General features: G+C 44.3%; 1 protein-coding gene across 4 annotated transcripts in view; it reads right to left on the bottom strand.

Annotated features, from left to right (window-relative positions):
- Positions 1–21931, bottom strand: part of LOC128869681 (uncharacterized) — a 144039-nt gene that overhangs the window by 29389 nt on the left and 92719 nt on the right. For all 4 annotated transcript variants that reach the window (XM_054112284.1, XM_054112287.1, XM_054112286.1 and 1 more), the window contains exon 2: positions 19696–21128. In XM_054112284.1, coding sequence (XP_053968259.1) covers positions 19696–20972 — 1277 coding nt within the window. In that variant the 5' untranslated portion in view covers positions 20973–21128. The remainder of the gene's footprint in view (positions 1–19695; positions 21129–21931) is intronic.

The raw sequence follows: 21931 nt of genomic DNA, 5'->3' as shown, positions 1-21931 counted from the left end.
CTTCACGGAATTCACCGAAGACACCGTCGCCGCTCTTCCCATCCCCACCGATGTGCTCGTAGGCGAACCCGCATTCCGCAAGGTGCTCACAGCTGCTGCGGCTCGCTTCATTCCTGCTGGAAGCTATAAGGACATTCGTCCTCATTTCCCAGCCGAAGCAGCCAGTTTAGCAAACGAGCGCGACCACCTACGCCAGGCCGATCCCGGGGCTCCCCGCATAAGGGATCTCAATTTGGAGATCCGGCAACTGGTAAATCAGCATAAGCGGACAAAATGGGTTGAGCACTTGAAGACCTGCAACCTCACCTCTGGGGTGAGTAAGCTCTGCTCCACCGTTAGGTCCCTGTCAAACCCGACGAAGCACAACGACAAGGTGGCTATCACCTTGAACGGTTGCACTTCGTCGGACCCGAAGAGATGCGCGAGCTATTTTAGCCGGCTTTTCATATTGCATCCTCTGGGCGACAGAACCAAACGTCGTGCTACCAGAAGGCTGGACAAACTGACGAACGACAGTGCGCCACTTACTTTCTCCGGTGATGAGGTTCAGGGGGCCATCAACAAGTCGAAATCATCGAAAGCCATTGGCCCTGACGTTTTAAACGCGCTGATGCTGAAGCATCTGGGACCCCTGGGAGTAGGATTCCTCACAAGGGTTTGCAATCTGTCCCTGGCCACTCTCATCATCCCTGACAAGTGAAAGCAAGGAGAGTGGTCCCACTATTGAAACCTGGGAAACCCGCCAACCAAGGGGAGTCTTATCGGCCGATAACTCTCCTTTCCCCAGTAGTGAAGACACTTGAAGCCCTCCTACTCCCACTCTACACGAAACACCTGGCCCCAGCCCCACATCAGCGCGGTTTCCGACGAGTGCACAGCACCACCACCGCACTCACCGCCATAAACGCCCAGATAAATCGCGGGCTTAACCAAAACCGCCCCTGCGAGAGGACTGTGCTAGTAGCGTTGGACTTGAAAAAGGCTTTCGATACAGTCAGCCATTCCACGCTACTAGATGACATTTTTCAGTCGACACTCCCGCCAGGGCTGAAGAGGTGGTCCGCGAACTATCTGAGCGGTCGGCACTCGCCAGTGATATTTCGAGATCAAATTTCAAAGCAGAGAAAGATTAAGCAAGGTGTACCGCAGGGTGGTGTCCTTTCTCCCTTGCTGTTCAATTTCTACATCTCGAAGCTCCCCCAACCACCAGCGGGAGTTTCCCTGATCTCATACGCTGACGACTGCACGATAATGGCGTCGGGCAATGACATCGATGGCCTGTGTTCCAAAGTGAATAACTACCTCACCGACCTTTCTCGCTTTTTCACTGCGAGGAATCTCCAACTTTCCCCTACCAAGTCCACGGCGACCCTCTTTACAACCTGGACAAAGGAGGTCAAGCTGCCCCTTAAGGTAAAAGTCGATGATGCACCAATTCCGACGGTAAATAACCCCAAAATTTTGGGTGTAACCTTTGACAGCTTGCTCTCCATCTCTGCGTATACAACCGCAATTGCCTCAAAAGTCCAAAATCGCAACAAGGTCCTCAAATCGCTGGCCGGCAGCACTTGGGGCAAAGACAAAGAACTGTTGCTTTCGACATTTAAGGCAATTGGCCGGTCGGTTCTTAACTATGCTGCGCCTGTCTGGTCGCCTGGTACTAGTGATTCGCAGTGGACAAAGCTACAGACTTGTCGAAATACCGCCATTCGGACAGCGACCGGGTGCCTCCTGATGTCACCCATCCAACACCTTCATAACGAGGCACAAATGCTCCCAGTAGTGGAGCACAACAAACTGTTCAGCAAGCAGTTCCTGCTGGGATGTTACCGCAGGTCTCATCCCTGCAGACACCTGCTTGAGCCTGAGCCGCTTCCTAGGCACGTCAGGAGACACCTCCTAGACTACGCTGACGAAATCCAGGACAAAACTGACCGCAACCTACTGGACCGGACAGTATTTAGACAGTCAATAGACTACATGCACCGGGAGACCGTTACCACCTTCTTAAGTTCCCGTCCTGTGAATGCCGTAATCGGAGTCCAACCACCACCTATTGCAGACGAAGAGCTCCAACTTCCCCGTGAGACTCGTGTAACACTGGCACAACTACATTCTGGGTACTGTAGCAGGTTAAACTCCTACATATCCAGAATCGACCCCGACATACCAAACACATGTCCGGCATGTGAAGGTACCCCGCACGACACTAACCACCTCTTCACATGCCCCCTTAAACCGACTCATCTAACCCCCCTCTCCCTCTGGAACCAACCTGTCGAAACAGCATGTTTCCTGGGCCTACCCCTAGATGAGCTAGACGAAGACGACCGATGATATGACTACACTGACAGGGCTACCTATGCTGTTAACAACAACAACAGAAAGAAACGACTGGCGCGCTTTGTTAAACTCGGCCAAAATCGCGTAAGCGGTTATCGCGCCAATTAAGAAGAAGATTCTTAACCAGGATAGGCAAAGATTTTTCTGTGGATTCAATCCCTGTCCTCTCTTTTTACAAGAATTCTGCAGGAGTGGTCTCTCGAAAGGATCTTGCTTAGCCTGCCAGAATCCTTCCAGGAGTTGCATATTTAATGGCTTTTTTGTATTCATTCAAAATTACATGGTAATTTTGAAAGTTTTTAGTTTTGCAGTATACGTTAAAAAGCCTCCTAACCTTCTTTTTCAAGTCGGTCAGCGACTTGCTCCACCAGGGAGGAAAGTCTTTTTTGCTTAAAGATACTGGACAAGCCAGTTTGAAGGTCGTCTGATGGGATCGCTGCAAGTTTTCCACTTGCTTGTCCAGTTGATCAGTATATGAATAGGGAAAAGTTCGCCTGTTCGATTTATTACTAAAAACCCTATTGAACAGAGACCAGTCAGTTCTTTTAAGCTTCCTGTGGGGAGATATGGTTTCCCGTGCTAAATTGATTTCGAAAAGGATCAACCTGTGATCCGAAAAGGAATTTCTGTGAGGAACCTTCCAATTATCAGCCCTAATGGCAGGCGAATTAGTCGAGAGAGTGATAACAAGATCCTCCTCCTCCCAACCGTTTGATGTTTCCGATGCTGGAAATACAAACATGGGCGTGTTGCCCTTGTTCCAAATGAAGAGATTTCGACTTATAACGAAATTAAGAAAAGACTCAACACGATCATTTATCCCGCTGCCTCCCCAAATGGTATGTATCGCATTGGCGTCGCAGCCGATGAGGATGGCCTCTTTATTAAATGAAGGTGAGTCCACCAGACGCCCCACTTCCTCAGGAGGTGCTGCATTTTCGTGGGCCCTGTATGCAGAAACCAAATAGTACCAGCGGCCTCTAGATGCTTCTACACGGCTCACTGTCACGTCTGGTGAGCTGAAATGAGAAGTCAGAAAGACATTAATAGTGTTCCCAACAAGCCCTAGGCTTACCTTCCGACTGGACATAAAATAGATCATAGTGTCTGCTCTGGAAGCCCGTGATCTTAGATTGCCGAACCCAGCGTTCTTGGATCAGGCAGATATCTATGTCTTCCTCCCTGAGGAAAATGCTTTAAGCCATTGAGTATGTTATGACAAAACATTTTTTTGTATATGAGGTAACAGTACAGGCACCCTAATTTGAAAAGAAGAGGATCGCCAAATTATCGTGTCAAGGTATAGAGACGAACAACGGTGCCTTTGCTCGCATACACAAAAAGGGAACAACGCAGAGTGCTGGGGTTCTATATAATTAGTGGGCAAAAATTGGCAAACTGAAGAATTTTGATGCTGAATCCTTGATATTAGGGTTTGTTTTTTAGTTTTTCTGAGCTTTAATATTCTATTTTCGATCAAATTAATCATTTCAACAATACCAAATATACATATATATAATTGGTAAACAAAATTTTTCATTTGTCCCGCTCAGAAAGCACTGTGCAACGCAGTCAAGCAAGTGCCGTGCCAGACACACAGAAAAATAGCACAATGCGCTAAAAGTTCTCAAGAGTTCGCATTCCTAGTCAGACGCGAAATATAAGTACAGGGTCAAGCACTTGAAGTGTAACCAATTAAAAAGGCCGTAAATTTAGTTTAGAAAATTACTTTTATGCAACTGAATGTAAAAAATATATAATAAATAATACGAAATTCAGAATCAATTTACTTTTGCTCGATATGACAACTTTTTCCCTTGACTATGGCCATGAGACGGTCCAGAAACGAATCGCAAACGGCCCGAATGTGACTTGCAGGCATTTCGGCCTACTCGCGGACAATGGCTTTTTTCAGAGCCTCGAGACTGGTGAATCTTTTAGTTCAGACCTTGCTCTCCAAAATGGCCGAAAGAGAAGAATCAATCCATTACGAAGTTCGGTACGTAGTTTTTTATTTTGAGAACACTCGAGCTTTGTGAGACGGTGCCGAGTCCTGTTGAAACGTACATGGTCTGCCACCGAAATGTTTATCTGCCCATGGCTTCAAGGCAACCTCCAGAATACTTCCCGATAATATTTCGCACTTGCCTTGACGCCAGGTTCAATGAAAACTATTGGAGAGCGCCTATCTGCGGTTACAGCAGCCCAAACCATTACCTGTGACTTGTGCTGCCTCCTGGTGGCCAATCGATGACTCAAATTCTTGTATGAACGGTTAGTCAAATAAACCTTAAAATTTTCTCGTCAGAAAACACAATGTTCGGAAATTGACCGCTTTCGGCCAAACGGAGCAACTCATTCGCCCTCTCAGGTTTTACTTGCTGTTGCTTTGGTGTGAGATTATGCGTCTTTTGGATCTTGTAACCGTCAGATATTTTCAGATCTTTTGCCATTTAATTGGCACTTCGTTGGGGATTTCGCTCAAGTCGCTTCTTTACTTTTTGAACTATTTTACGTGACGTTGCAGTCTTTTGATGACCACCTCCATGCTACCAGTATCATAGTAACGAGTAATCGAAGAAACGCTGGTTGTGATTTGCCAGCCAAATATAATGCAATCACACTATTACGTTTGAAATCTATTACTGATTTTCTTCTTCTAGGAAAAATTCTCCCGCTCGCTTGTACGTGCTGCGCGAGCGGTCTGAAGTTGGTTACACTTCGAGTGCCGGACCTTATATTAAGTCCTAAGAGCTTTCTTGCCATAAATTATGTGACGAATTTCACAATGTATGCGGCTAGAACAAAAAGTCCCGTTATTTTTGCTTTTGTTCGTATGGATTGTCTGCTCAAAAATTATATTCAGTTTCGTCGCAAATTTCGCTTATTAACAATGGAGTGGGGAAGCTAAGGAAAATCGCATTGCAGTGGTTGCATTAGATATGTAAGTGTGGTAAAAGTGCAAGTGAGATTTACGAATTGCTGAAAAAACTTAATATTTCGAAAATGTTTCTTTACCCCGCATGATCAATTGTTTTTCCCAAACGTGTGAAGTGACAGTCTGGTCTTCTTTTTACAACGCGCTTGCAGAAAACTAGTTTCGACAGCTACAAGCAGCTTCTTCGGTTAACGACCACGAAAATATTCTTTTCACAGATGTGAAAATTGTCACTGTTGAAGACAGCAAGAAGCAAAACGACAAAATCTAGGCCGAAACCTCTAAAGACGCAAAAAATGTTGATCCAAGTGTTCAGCGTGGTTGGGAACTTCCTCAGAGGACGAACTCTTGGCCTCCAGCCACATCCGCTGATGACAAGGGGCAAAAGCGCCAAAACGCTAAAAAAGGCCCGTCCAGGTATAAGCTTTACCAGAGGTCTCTGACTATTCTTGGAAGAATAAAATGGCACATGATCAGCCAGCACCACCCGAGGAGGCTCGTCGGCTTGTGCGTAAAGCCAGAAACAAGAACCTGCTGCTCGGATGCGATGCCAACGCGAGGCATGCGTTGTGGGGAAGCTCCGAGACAAACGACCGAGGTGAGTCTTTATATAATTTTATTATTAATACTAACTTATCGGTATGTAACAGGGGTAACACTCCCACTTTCACCTTTCCTAGTACAGAGTACTTCAGAGGAATGGAGGAAGGGATTAATGTTACTTTAGTGTCTGAAAATAGCTCAGTAAGGGTAGATAATTGGAGGGTATGCAATAGAAGGTCCTTTTCTGATCATAGTTGGATCCTGTACGATTTGGATCTTAAGGTAGATCCACCCCTACCGTATCGAAATCCTTTACGAACCAACTGGAAGAGGTTCAAAAATGTAGTAAACAAGAGGATAGGACAGACTCCTATCCCTCAAATCACTCTCACGGAAAACCTTGAGAGTAGGGTCATAACACTGGAAAAGACATTTAGTAGGGCCTTCAAAACGTCCTGCCCCATAAAATTTAGCAAAAAAGCTCACCCTCCTTGGTGGAGCAGTGAGCTCTTAAAACTAAGGGAAAAATCTAGATCAACGTTTAACCTCAGCTACTCGACGGGAAATTGGGAATTGTACAGAGAAAGTCGGAGACAGTACAAGAAGGCAATCAGGGCCGCCAAAAAAAGAGGGCTGGAGGGAATTTTGTTCGTCAATCGAATCCACCAGGGATTCTGCTAGGCTCAGCCGTGTTCTTTCCAAAGACCACTCAATGGCTTCTTGGGTCAAGAAACCTGATGGAACTTGGACTGCTACAGCAGAAGAATCGCTAGAGCTTCTGCTAAACACGCATTTTCCGGGATGCAGCGCTTACGAAAGTGAGAGGGGAAACATTAGGCGGAGCCAATATAATCCACAGCATCTTGCAAATGGAATTATTACGAAAGAAAAAGTTGCATGGGCAATCAAATCTTTTCACCCTTTAAATCTCCGGGGCCAGATAGGATCATTCCAAAGATGTTACAGGAAACCTTACCATGGCTAGAGGAAATTTTTAAAGCGTGTTTAAACTTAGGCCATATTCCAGATAGCTGGAAACTAGTCAAGGTCGTCTTCATACCAAAAGTAGGTAGAAGAGGACATGAATCAGCGAAGGACTTCAGGTCAATCAGTCTTTCGTCTTTCCTGTTAAAAACTTTTGAAAGACTTTTGGATACGCACCTCAGAAGCTCTTTGGAGAGCTCTGGTATATCAACTGCACAACACGCATGCCTTAAAGGCAAATCTACGGAGACAGCGCTTCACGAGGTAATCGGAACAATAGAGGGCTCTCTAGAGAGCAAACATTATACCATGGCGGCATTCTTGGATATCGAAGGCGCCTTTAACAATGTTAGCACAGATGCCATCCAACGGGCGTTGATAGACCTGGAGGTGGACAGTTGCATCAGTAACTGGGTCATCTCCATGCTAGAAACCAGGATCATCAAAGCTAATATGGGTAATATCAACATAACCAAGAAGGTCCACAGGGCACTCCACAAGGGGGAGTATTATCTCCACTTCTTTGGCTATGTGTGATTAGCAAAATCTTGATAAAACTTGACGGAGGTAGGGTAAAATTGGTGGCGTACGCTGATGATGTGGTGGTAATGGTGTCAGGACTGTGTCCAAATACGATCAGTGGGATCATCCAAAGGGCGTTAGGCGAGCTTAACTCTTGGGCCACAGGATGTGGGCTAAGTTTAAGCCCGCGTAAAACAGAACTTATGCTTTTTACCACCAGATACAAGGTACCAACTTTTACCCTACCAAATATCAACGGACAAACTCTGTCTTTATCAACCAGTGCAAAGTACTTAGGGGGGTCTTCAACCTAAGCATACATTATGGCTGTATAAGGCGGTTATACGACCCATTTTATCGTATGGTTCGGTAGTTTGGTGGAAAGCTCTAGGAAGAGAGTACAATGCCAAATTACTCGGCAGAATACAAAGATCAGCCTGTGCAATAACGGTCGGTGCAATTAGATCATGCCCTAGAGAGGCTCTCAATGCACTGACTCACGTTATTCCAATAGACCTACATATAAAGAAGACGGCAACCATGAGTGCATTTAGGTTAAATGAAGCGGGTCGCTGGAAAGGAAAAACTTATGGTCACGCTAGTCTGTTATCGCGACAAACTCAGTTAACCTCGGTGAGGACTGACTACATCGTCCCGATGGTAACGTTCAATAGGAATTTTGCCACACTCTTTCCATCTAAAAAAGAATGGAATAAGGGATTCTCTCTAAACAACTTCGATACCACAGTCTATACAGATGGCAGTAAAATGGACTGTGGTGTTGGAGCTGGTATATATTCTCATAGACTTGGAATTGAAAAATCTGTGCGTCTCCCTAATACCAGCAGCGTCTTCCAAGCGGAAGTACTAGCAATTGGGGAAGCCTGTAGGTTACTAATCGCAGATTTCTCTTTTAAGGGCAATATCGCTATTCTTTCGGATAGCCAAGCCGCAATCCAGGCGCTGGATGCGACTATAACAACCTCTAAAGTGGTGGAGCAAAGTAGGAATAGCCTCACCAACTTGAGTGAAAACCATAGAGTAACCTTAATTTGGGTCCCGGGACACCGGAACATAGAAGGTAAGGAAAAAGCTGATGAACTGGCAAGAGGGGGATCTGCCATGAATAGCGCTCTTGCAGTACCAGTACTCACCCCACTAGGTGCGGTCAAGAATGCAATTTCCCTAAAATACCTTCGAATTGCAGAGTGTAGATGGAGAGACCAGACGAAATGCAAAATCAGCAGAACGTTATGGCCCACCTACAACCTCAAGCAATCGTCGACATTAATAAACATGAAACGACGGGACACCTGTAGACTTACGGCAGTCATAACTGGCTTCTGGTCTATCAGAGAACAAGCCGCCAAAATGGGCATCCCTCACAACATATACTGTCATAGTTGTAAACAACCGGAGAAAAAAAGAAACAATGTTCCATTTCCTCTGTGAATGCCCTGCCCTATGGAAGGACAGAATGTTAACCCTGGGCAAACCGCTGTTCGAGAGTTTCGAACAACTGTCTGGCTTAGACGTCAACAATCTAATAAGGTTCCTAAACCGCACAGACTGGATATAGTCCTGCTGCAAATAACTGTTAAACAATTTGGTAACGGGGATGTGGCAACAAAATAGTGCGGAAGCGCTAGTTGGATTCTGGATGAATCACCACTCTAACCAACCAACCAACCTCAAAAAAACTTTGGTAGGAGCGGCGATGGCAACATGCATGGATTCCGTGCGAATTACATACACGAACTCAAATGCACACACTTATATAAAAAATTACACGATTGATGAATTCATAGAAAAAAATAATAAGGACAAAATAACAACAAAATACACAAAAAAATTATAACAGCGAACTCATTTCCGATTAAGTTCAGAAAACAATATTATTTATCGGTCGCAATTCCAGGAATTGCAACATTTTAATTTTAATACAAAAGAATTGAGAAATAATGTCAACATTATGCATAAGTCAACAAAAATTGTAAATTATATTTAAAGCCAAATTAACAGATATATATAACAATAAGTTTAATGTTAATCAAAGAAATGAAAATAAAGTCAGTTTTTAAAGATCCACGGTTGAAACTTAACGGCATTTCGGTTGATTTTTTTTTTTTTTAAACACTCCCAACACGACTAGTTATTAGATTCACGTGCTGCTATAGCTGAATGGCGTAATCATTTGAAGACTTGTGTAAAAGCAAATTAATTTTATTTGTTTTTTTTTATTTATTTACGTGATTAAATAATTTCATATCTTTAACGGATTTAACAAAACTTATGGCAGGACTAGAGGTGTAGGGCAGATCGCTACGCGTGGTGCACCCTGGGTAGCGCTAAATGATCTGCGGTCTCAACGACATTCCTGAACGGCATCCTAATCCGGGGGTTAAAGGTGGGAACCCACCTTTCATAGGTAGCGGATCACAGACGGAACCGTCTGCGACTCCTAGAACAGTGGCGCTGGATGGGGTAGCCAGCACTAGCAAAGGACTTTCCCCTAGCTTTCCGGGGACTTCGGGGGTATCTCTTCGAGAACCCTCCGTTAGGCCTAAACGGCAGGCAGGGCAGAGTAAGCGGTCCTTCTGTGACCTTCGTATGGCTACCGAAATCCTGGAGCGCTACGGTGGCCAGAATGTCCCTCAGTTATCTGAGAAGCATTCCCAGACGCTCAAGAGGGCCAGGAAGGTGATCAGAGGAGGGCAGCGGAAGCGAGTGCGCCACAACTGGACTCGGGAGTAGGAACGCAGCGCTCCCAGGAGGAGGATGCCTCCCTAGAAAAGAGACCCAGGATTGGTGGTGGCCCGCCAAAATCGTTTAGCGAAGTCGCTAAACTGGCGGGCTCCATCATTCTCGGGGTGATGGACAGCGGTAGAGAAGACGGCGCCATCTCTAGGGAGGAGTGGAAGAGGGTAGCGTTCGCCATCTCCGCAGTATTCATGAAGGTAATGAGGGACAACCCTGGACCACCCCCAAGCTGTGAAAGTGCCGGATGGCACTATGGTTCTTACAAGAGAATGACGAACGGTCAGCCTCAATGTATATGGCGGCCGTGGCCTTAGTGGGAGAGGTATGGGATTGAGCTAAGCTGCCCCTGCACATCCGGAGGTGCTGGGAGAAGTAAGGCTCACAGTAGAGGAAGCTCCTGCGGATATGGAAGTAGAATCCGTCCCGTCGAAGGGTGACAATGCTGATGACGCCCGCTATTTACCGGGGTCCGTCATAAGCATCGGGTCGTTCTTCGACAGGGCGGTGGAGAAGAGGCTTCTGGCCTGGGGTGATGGAGAGGATCTTGGAGGAAGAATATTCTTCAGATAAATCTTCAGCACTCTAAGGCGGCGTCCGCCAACCAACTTATCCACCATGAGCAAGGTGGAGCTGATACAGTCCTAATCCAGGAGCCGTGGCTGAGCAGCAACGACATTTTTGAGCACAGGACGAAATGCTACAAACTGGTGGCGTATAGCAGGACAGGTAAACCAAGATCCTGTATACTCTCATCAGGAGCGAACTTAACGCATTTATTTTGCCTAATTTCAGCAATGAAGACATTGTGACGGTGAGCCTGGAGGGCCCGGCTGGAAAGCTATGACTGATGTCCGTCTATATGGCACATGACGACGAGGTGGAACCACCTCCGGTGCTGCTAAGGCAAACCCTGGCTGAAGCAAAACGCAGGAAAATCGGCGTTATCATAGTCACTGACGCGAACTCCCACCATACCTGCTGGGACAGTTCAAACATCAATGCACGAGGTGAGTCACTTTTTGATTATATTTTAAACGAGGACTTGTTTATATGTAACAGGGGTAAGGACCCCACTTTTATTACCGCAGCCAGAGAAGAGGTGCTTGACCTTACTCTGGCTTCTTCTTCACTGATAAACCGAATCTCCGATTGGAGGGTGCTAAACGCTCACTCCTTCTCGGACCATAGGTATATTCAGTTCTCTCTCACTCAAACTTGTCCAATAAGATCCCCCTACCGGAACCTGAGGACGACGGACTGGGATGCATATTACAGAAATCTGTTGAACATACTCCCCAAAGCACCAGGAGGAAATCTAGATCTATCGGAGAAAGCGATCGACGAACTGGTGGAAACTTTCACCTCACCTTGCAACAAGGCCTTGGAAATCTCTTGTCTAAGAACAGCTTTTTCCAGGAAGGAAAAACCGCCCTGGTGGAAACGGAGTTATCTGAGCTTAGGGCCTTATGCAGACGCCTTTTCAACAGGGCTAAAATAATTAGGTTTAGACGAGTACTCACGAAGAGTTCTGCTCCCTTGGGGTACTTGAGAGACGAATTGGGACGTTGGGCGATGAGCGATGAGCGGCGAGGAATCACTGAAGTAACTTCTCGACGCCCATTCTCCGACGAGCCCAGCACCGAGCAGCACCGGCCTGGATAGCATTTGAACTTGCATTCCAGACCGGGGCTTGTTGCTGGACAAGCGTCGTCTGGCTTGGGCCATTGACTCCTTTAGGGCCTTCAAGTCGCCTGGTCCTGACGGCATCATTCCTGCCCAACTGCAGAAATCTGTGGAGGTATCATGCAGTTGGTTGAGCCCAATTCATGCGAGCTGCGTAGCCAGGGGCTATATACCAAGACCATGGAGGGCCGTAAGGGTGGTCTTTATACCCAAGGCAGGCAAGAGCTCGTATGCCTCCCCTAAGAACTTCAGGCCAATCAGTCTCTCATCTTTCTTACTGAAAACCCTTGAGAGACTGATTGACCTGCACATAAGAAGCGAAATTCCTCGGGGTTGACTGTCGCGTACTCAACATGCTTATTGCAAGGGTAGGTCGGTGGAATCTGCCCTACATACAATCGTGAAAGAGATCGAGGAGTCTCTTTGTCAAAAGGAGTTTGCGGTAGGCGCCTTCCAACCACCGACAGGTGAGTAGAGGCTCTCCGCAAGGTGGGGTTCTCTCACCATTTCTCTGGGCTATTGTTTTAAATGACCTGTTGGAGGAGCTGGTGAAAGGGGGCTGCAGGGTAATTGCCTACGCGGATGACGTGGCATTAATCGTCAGAGGAAAATTTGTGGATACTCTGTACAACCTGATGCAGGGATATCTTAACGTAATTGTTAGATGGGCAACGGATTGTGGCCTGTCGGTGAATCCTCTTAAGACGGAGCTTGTCTTATTTACGAGGAAACATAAAATACCCAGAGCTCAACTTCCCTCACTAGGTGGCGCTCCTTTGATGCTTTCTGACAGGGTGAAGTACCAATCGCCTAGAGTTGTTTTCTGGCTATATAATCCTATTGTAAAGCACTCATTGGAATCAGTGGGGCGCTTCGAACGATTCCTACTCTAGCGCTCAACGCAATGTTCAATGTGGTATCCGTAGACATCGCAGGCAGAATTGCCGCTACACGTACCGCAATCAGACTGAGGGGCTGGAGCTATCAGCTCAACCTCACTTATGGGCACTCAAGCATCCTTAGAAACTTCGAGTTCATCCCTCTGTCAAAAGATCAGTGTATACCCTCGTTTAGTCCAACCGGAACATTCTCCACTCACATCCCGTCAAGGGAAGAGTTCACGGAGGGTTACACTTGGGGGAGGGCCTGGTGAACTTGTTTACGGATGGATCGAAGTTGGAGGGAAAGGTTGGCGGAGGAGTCTTTTTCGAGGAGCTCCCCATCAGACTCAGGTTACCGGACCACTCCAGTGTGTTCCAGGCAGAGGTAGCCGCAATCAAGGAGGCAGCTGATTGGCTGCTCAAATGCGTACTAACAGTCAAGAAAGTATATATTTACTTCGACAGCCAAGCGGCAATAAGAGCATATGATGGTGCATTCGGTATTGGTCAAGGAATGCTTGACCTCACTTTCGACTGCGTCCGAATTCTTTCACATCAGCCGCATCTGGGTTCCTGGTCAGAGCGGCATTGCGGGAAACTGTGAGGCGGATGAGCTGGCCAGACAAGGGACATGTGAGGTGATTTCCCCGCGAAGGGGGAGAATTGGTATCCCCCCGACTACCTGCGGTCTGCTCCTGGAAAGATGGGCATCGCGCCAACTCAGCGAGCGCTGGGCAAGTACACAAACGTGTAAGGTCGCGAAATGGTGGGTGGAGGTGTATACTCCGAGCATCTGGGGGTCTCCTTCAGTTTTCGGCTCCCCGATTACTGTAGTGTCTTTCAGGCCGAACTGATGGCAATAACGAAAGCCGCGACACTGGTACAGTGTGATGCGATATCCGGAAATGACATCTACATTTTCACTGACAGCCAGGCGGCGATAAAATCCCTCACAAAACAGTCGACAACCTCCAGGGTAGCCATGAAATGCCGCACATCTCTTAACGAGATGGCTGAGTCATTTCGCCTAAGGATAATATGGGTTGCTGGCCATCGCGACATTGAGGATAACTGTAGAGCCGATGAACTAGCGAGACTCGGCACCAAGTTGACCGATGAGTACATAGACAATGACATAGGTATTCCCTTACAAACATGTAAGCTACTTATCCTTGAAGAAATCGTAAGGAAAGCAAACGCAAGATGGCGTAATGAAGCCTCCTGCAAAATCGCCCATCAACTGTGGCCGACTCTTAGTGCTAAACGCACAGAATCTTTGCTAAGCCAACATAAACGCAATCTTAGCACACTGATCTCAGTCATAACGGGACATTGCCTAATAGGTAGGCACGCCCAAAGGATGGGTGTGCAAGCACACGACTTCTGTAGAAGTTGTCTTGATGAGGAAGAGGAGGAGACAATCTTGCACCTTCTGTGCCATTGTCCTGCTCTATCCAGACGGAGATTTGCTATTCTAGGCAAACAATTTTTTAACGAATTGGAAGATCTCAGTTCCACAGAAATAGGAGATCTTCTAAAATTTTTGAAAAGCGCACAATGGTTTTAGGAGAAATAGGGAAAGCTCCCCACGCGGCATCACAATGGGCTATGAGCCTGAGTGTGTCCCAGAAGACAACCGCTTCAACCTAACCTAACCTAAGGTCGCGAAATCCTTCTGGCCACGTGTGGACCGGAGGAGCTCGGGCGAGCGTCTGAGGCTGACAAAATATCAGCTCTCTAATCTAGTGGGTTCTCTCACAGAACACAATGTGCGAGGACTGCATGCTGTGAGACTTGGAATTACCTCGAGTCTTTTTTGCGCTGAATGTATGGAGGATGAGGTGGAACCATCTCAGCACCTTCTCTTTAGCTGCTCTGCTCTGGCGGGGCTAAGATCCAGGCATCTTGGCTCTTACTTCTTTGCCACGCCTGCTGATATAGCTGGCGCTGACATTAAAAATCTGATGAATTTCATCAGCAGCACAAAGCGGTTGACGCAAACATAGTCATCCGCACGCTCTTAACTATCCCATCACCACCTCTCCCCGCGCTCTCCCTGCATCCCATCGGTCTTTCCCTTTCACCTCACCTCCTTCATAATGGTATTACAAAGGACGAATCTTTCTTCGTCCAAGTGTGCTCACTGCTTGGGCAACCATACCAACCTAACCTAACCTATGGCAGGAGTACGTATATGTAGATACACTACAACAAAAAAGCAGCAGGCTTGTTTCAAATTAAATTTCTAACTTCACGGCTATAATACTTATTTCGCATTATTTTTTTATTGATTGGATGACCCCATACGTGAAGACATACATATTAATTAAGTATTTACTATCTATGAGAGAACAAAATGGAATGGGTTCGAAATTTTCAATAGTACAAAATGGCGAACACGTCACCTTGTTATAAACTAATGGTAGCTTATGTTTTTACATCTTAGATTATGCTTCTGCGCACTACTTGACAGAGAGCAGTTAAAAAAAAAAAATAGTTTAAAAAAACTAAAAAACACGCTTTTATTGCTAATCGAACTAAAAAGTAGAAAATAAATTTTAATGACAAAGAGACCTATAATGAAGTAATAGCAAATCGAACGATCAGTCATAGTCAACTACCTCAGAACAGAATTATAACAAAAATTAAGATACAAATAGAGTAATTCAAATTAGAGTTAAAAGCGTGGGATGCTTGATATAGTAAATATTACAATCATTCTATTGGCAACTACCTATGTACAGAGGGTTATGAAAGTGAAGCAAGTTTCTTTAAACTATTTTTTGTTTATTATGAATGAAAATTATTGTTATCATTGCAGTCAGTGAATAAATGATTCGATATATTCGTGTTATATTTAATTCCTTTCTTATCGACTGTGAGTCTAAAGCTATGCAGTTATCGGCCGTGATAAAGAAGTAATCGGGATGAAGAACTTATTTCGTGGAGGGAGCCTGAGAAACTGATTTACAAGAATAAAAAAAGATTTTTCATTTTACAACCAAATTCACCTTACTTTTTGCCCACAGGTAAAAAAAAGAAAATATTAATCCTGGCAATCCTAATAAGGATAATGGAAAACTTTTATCAAATTATTGCATTGTCATCGGTCCTTGATAGGTGTGCAAAATTTCAAGTCGATCAGATTTTCAGAAGCCAGTGAAAATTAAGCTCAAAGATTCCGTTACATGCATACATACATACATACATACATACATACAACCCGACCTAATAAAAGTGTGTTAACAATCACCATTCTCTGGAATGTCGCCCATTTGGAAGACATATTCATATACATATGACTCTTAACAATCACATGCAAAAAATTACATGAGCACTTCTACAGGTAAAATCCGCCAAACATAAACAAGGGTGTATTTATACAAGTATGCGAAGATTCTGGCAATTTCCATGACAATAATTGACGATTCACCAAATATTTTTGTCCTCGCCAAGAAAAAATTGCTTTTTCACGGCTCATGCCCGTAAGGGAAGATTTGATGGACTTAGCCCATCCCGTTCCGTTTTGATCCAAACCGCAGTGTTGGGACAAACCAGCAACTCTTGGTCCCCCGCACAGTCTGTTCCGTGTGTCAGACCGCAATACATCGGAACCTGATATCAGTCAAGTGCAATTCATGCAATGGCTGGTGCCATTTTCGGAGATGTTCCGGCCTGCGTACCACCCGTGAGTGGACAACTGACTACGATGCCTCCAGCTGCAGAGCTCTTCACCGGCAACCGTCCCCCGTGGCGCGGCCGCCCACCACCACCAGGCCACAGCAACTACAACGGAATGCACAGCATGCCCAACGTAGGCAACCCCATGCGTCCCTCAACCCCCGAGTTACTAGTCCTTACTGGACTAACGAGTAAGGTCGACGAGATAGTTGACTTTATGAGCCGACACAGTATCCCAATAGCTGCGGTCCAGAAAACCAAGCTGCACGCCAGGTCCTCCCTGGTTACCAGGGAAGGATATAACGTGCACAGACATGATCGCGAGCGAGACAATGGTGGTGGCTTAGCGTTTATAGTCCACCACACAGTGCAGTATCGTCTCATTGATGAAGGGTTCGTCCGCAGGGACAGCACCTTAGAATGTCATGGCATAGCTGTCCGGACAGGCGATTCCGAGCTCGAAATTTTTAACGTTTATATACCCCCTGTCACTTGCTGCCCGGCAGGATCATAGGGGGCAGCAATTGGCAGAGCAAATAGACGATTCAACATTCAGCACTGTGAACGAAGAAGCCCCCACCAGGGTAGTGGGCAATTGCAGCAGCTCGCCTGACATAACAATAGCTAGCGCGGGTCTGATAAATAGCATAACGTGGCGACCTATGCTATCGCTTGCATCAGACTACTTGCCCATTATCATCTCGATTGAGAGACCTGCCGACTTCGTTTCCGCGAACCACCGGTCCTATTTTAACTTTAAAAAAGCTTATTGGGCCGGCTTCACGGAATTCACCGAAGACGCCGTCGCCGCTCTTCCCATCCCCACCGATGTGCGCGCAGGCGAACCCGCATTCCGCAAGGTGCTCACAGCTACTGCGGCCCGCTTCATCCCAGCTGGAAGTTTCAAGGACATCCGTCCTCATTTCCCAGCCGAAGCAGCCAGCTTGGCAAACGAGCGTGACCACCTACGCCAGGTCGATCCCGGGGATCCCCGCATAAGGGATCTCAATTTGGAGATGCGGCAACTGGCAGATCAACATAAGCGGACTAAATGGGTTGAGCACTTTAAGACCCGTAACCTCACCTCTGGGGTGAGTAAGCTCTGGTCCACCGTAAGGTCCCTGTCGAACCCGACAAGCACTACGACAAGGTGGCCATCACTTTCAACGGTTGCACTTCGTCGGACCCGAAGAGATGCGCGAGCTCTTTTAGCCGGCTTTTTGTACTGCATCCTCCGGCCGACAGATCCAAGCGTCGTACTACCAGAAGGCTGCACAAACTGACGAACGACAGTGCGCCACTTACTTTCTCCGGTGATGAGATTCAGGGTGCCATTAACAAATCAAAAACATGTAAAGCCATTGGCCCTGACGGACTAAACGCGCTGATGCTGAAGCGCCTGGGACTATTGGGCGTAGCATTTCTCACAAGGGTCTTCAATCTGTCCTGACCGACTCACCTAACACCCCTCTCCCTCTGGACTCAACCCGTCGAAACAGCATGCTTTCTGGGCCTACCTCTAGATGAGCTAGACGAAGACGATCGGTGATATGCCCGACACTGGCGGGGCTACTATTACTATTAACAATCAAGCAAACAAAAAACCAAATATCTTTTATAATACAAAACATGTCCGGAGACTTGAAACATGAAGAGACTGCACTACCAAATGGTAGTCACGCAGCAAGCCAAGGCTCTATTGAGGATATTGTATATCGAAATTATTGAAAAGTAACTTTCTCTATCAGATAAGCTCTGTAAGCCTAACAGTTTACGCCTCCCAAATAATCGGGACAATCATTTGGCCAATGAAGTTTGAATAATCCAAAATAAACTTCGCATTGTTTCCATTTTTTTGAATCAGTTTCCTAGGAAGAGTTTCATATTATACAACCATAATCCAGGATACTGCGCACCAACGAGACTTACAGCGCTATTAAAGTCATTGGATCAAAGAAATTTCAGAGTTTGTACGAATAAACCTAATCATTGAAAATGCTTTAGATACAACATAGTCCACAGCTCCACAAAAATTAGTCTCGAGCCGAAAATCAGACCCAAGTCTTTTATCTTAGTATTATTTCTCAATATCGTGCCATCCAGATTGTAATTGAAAGTATTAGGACTAGTCCTCCTAGAAACCATTTTGGAATATTTAGATGAAAATCACTGTGCACCATGGTTTATTTGAAAATAACTGAAGATAGTCACGTTAGGGATTCTCAAAATCCGCTTCACATCATCCGCGAACATTAAACATTTCGCTTTATGAAAATTAATTGGTAAATCAATGATAAAAATGAGATAAAACAGTGGAAACGCAGGTATGCCACACTATGCGTTTACTATTACGGACGATTTCACGGTACCTATTTTTACAAAAAGCTTCGTATCAGATAAAACTACTGAACATTTTTGAAAGGATTCCTTTAATCTAGAAGGCACAGAGTTTATTCATAAGAATATATGATCAACTTTGTCGAAGGTTTTTGAAAAATCTGTATGAATAACCATCAAGTTGAGCTTGATGTTTAAATGTGTTGACAATTTTATTGGAAATTAACGTAACACTATGTTAGTGTAGGTAGATTTCAGTGCCATAAAATCCTGCGTTCATTTCGCTTTTGAGGAATATACCTGATTCAGAAGTTTTGTTTTAAGCATGAAGTCAAACAGCTTCGAAAAAGTACTTTTCTTCACGATGGGTCTGTATGTCACTGCGATAGAGAAATATGCCTGATTAAAAAGTTTTGTTTTAAGCATGAAATCAAACAGCTTCGAAAAAATACTTTGTTTCACGATGGGTCTGTAATTGCATATAACACATTATTACGATTGCCTGATTTATGAATAGGAACAATTCAACATAATTTCCAAGGATCTAAAACAACTGCATTATCTATACATTTACTAAAAAGTAAAAAATGGGAGCAAGACCCTCATGATTCAAACTATAATTTTACTATCAGATTAGCGATTGCATGTTCGATATCATCTGGTGTCACGGTAAAACTATCAATAATGTCTAAAGGCAACGGGTCAATTGAATGGTTATTACTTGAGCCATACTTTTCATACACCACTTGAAGTTGGCAAATAGGTTGTTTTTGAAAACCTATTATAATTATCGTACAAGAAGCTCACAAGGTTTCATCGAATTCAGCGTTTTATTCACAAAAATAATCGAATGCTTATAAATTCCTTTCATTTTTAACGCGTTATAAAAAATTTAAAGTATTACCAAAATCGTGTTCAGTTGACAACATTAAAGACCTAAACTGTTTTTATAATAGTTCGTTGGAAGATTTTAGAGAAGTAACATACAAATATATACTAGCATATATAATAAATAATACTTACATGCTGTTCGATGTATTCCAATGCATGTAGAATGTTTTTGCACAATTAGATACAGTAGAGAGCAGTACCGTTTCTAAGCAAATGAGTGTCAACAATGTAAAGAATGAGGTGGTACCCACACTGGGTAACAACCGCGATTTCGTACGCGATGATGAGCAGCCTGAAGGCGCCGTCGGTATGGCTGATACAGTTATTTTACTACATGTTGCTGTCCCTGTTAATATTGATTCAGATGTTGTTGAGTGCTTCTGTAGTTGATCCACTGCTTTAGAAATTTTCGTTGTTTTTCTTGCCGTTTTTAGAGTTGATCTAACATGTTCTTTTGAAAACCTATATGGCGAAGTTATTCCTGCTACTGAATTCCCTAGTAGTTTCACAAGCTGTTGCCAAAGCTGGGAAAAAACCGGGACGTCTAATAGCGTTCCTGCTAAAGTTGGCATTACTGATGCCACCGTCGACGTTGGTGACACTGATCGGTTTGTAACAGATGTTATCAAAGTTTGCGGAGATATAATCTTAGGCGCACACGATCCAGTTGGTGATAGTTTTCGTACCAATGTTATATTGGGAAATACTGTCATCTGTTTTGCCCTATTCGTTGCTTTTCCTACCGCTACTACCGCTGTACCTCTAAATTGGTTACGGTAAGGTTTGCTAGAACGACACTTTGTCTTGTGATGAGTACAATTTAGCCGAGGATTGTTGGAGATGAGTGCAGATGTTGCTTGCTCTAATGACACCGCATCTGCACTGACGTGAGCGTTATCACCAGTATATTTTTTCATTATTGGCATTACTGCCTGCATAACATATTTCGCGCTTCGCCGTTGAAAAGATTTTGTAAAATCGCTACTACTATCAAAATTACAGGACAATAGAGAGTGCGATTCGAACCGAGGGAAACAATTCTCAATCTTTTTACCCCGGGTGATTGTACAGTTGTCACTGATAACACTGCTTCTATTGAAAATCATAAATCCTAGTGGTCTTTTAATTTGGCTTTCTGCGATCAGGTTGCTGCTCTTTTCCTTGCGTTTGGCTCTGAATCGTCTGCTGCTAATGCTGTTGGCATACTCAGAATCAACGTTTTTTATACGACTTTGGCAAAATGCTGAATGTGAAGTACAGATTTCTTTCGACAAAATATTACTTCTAAATCTCAGCGCTGAAGTCGTTAAATCATCTGGCTTTTTAACTTTGCGGGTTACCGGTTTTGGGAGACCGTTGTTTCGTTTGTTATTGTTCTTGCCCGAAGTAGCATTAAAAATTAACCCCATATTAATGGCTAATTTGTCAAGTATAAGAAGTTGTCCGGAGGACTATAATCTACAGTTAGGTATGGCTACGACCTGAACTGGTTTAACGGGTATGGGCTCGTACATGTAAATTAAATCACAAAAGCCTGTTTGTACTGATCTTATTTCAAAAATTATCTGTAAATAAAAAACGAAATAGGAACTGTTATAACTTCTTTTATACTTTGGAATACAAATTTTATTAATGAACGGATAGAGATTACAATGATACGCAGTGCCCAATGACGACTCTTGTAGGAATTTTTACTACAATCCTGTTTAATATAAGCCGCCATTCCTTTCCAGTCCTTTTTTATACTACTTGTTTTACCCAGACCGAACTAATAAGTCAGCTCGTTTGTCTTATAGATCATTATTTACTACAAGATATATTTACTTACTGATTTTCAGTAAGCCATAAGATCGTGCAGATTAGTCGTCCTAAAATTTTGATTTCAATGCAATTGTTTTACTGCAAATCGGATCTATTGAGCCAACTTTCTTTTACCAAAACTTGACTCAGACTCCAATTCAGTATCTTCGATAAAGCTTTCGTATGATTACTAATGAGAACTAATTATATGCAATAATTTCAAAACATTAAGAGCGGAATTTAGAGAATTTAAAAAGCTGCATTTAAAAAGGCTAAGAAAACAGCATGACTGATATCATTAAATTCACGAATAGTTAGCTTTTTAATTATCCCATAAACCGGAGCAAGCTACGAAAAGTACTCTGAGGAACATTAAATTTGATTCGTTCCAACAAATGCACACAATCAATTGCTCTATTGATAATTTCATAATTAAAAGAAGGTCTTGGGATATTTAAGAGATTTTAAGGATTATGAATAGACGGGAAGGATAGAGGTAAACTACAGTTTAAAGAGCGAACATGGAGTTTAAGAAACATTTTTTAGCATGTTCAAGTGGCCTAATAAA

Source organism: Anastrepha ludens, chromosome X (assembly GCF_028408465.1).
Source record: "Anastrepha ludens isolate Willacy chromosome X, idAnaLude1.1, whole genome shotgun sequence".
NCBI classification, from domain to species: domain Eukaryota; kingdom Metazoa; phylum Arthropoda; class Insecta; order Diptera; family Tephritidae; genus Anastrepha; species Anastrepha ludens.
The sequence above is the reverse complement of the archived record's forward strand: the minus strand, read 5'-3'. Positions and strand labels throughout refer to the sequence as shown.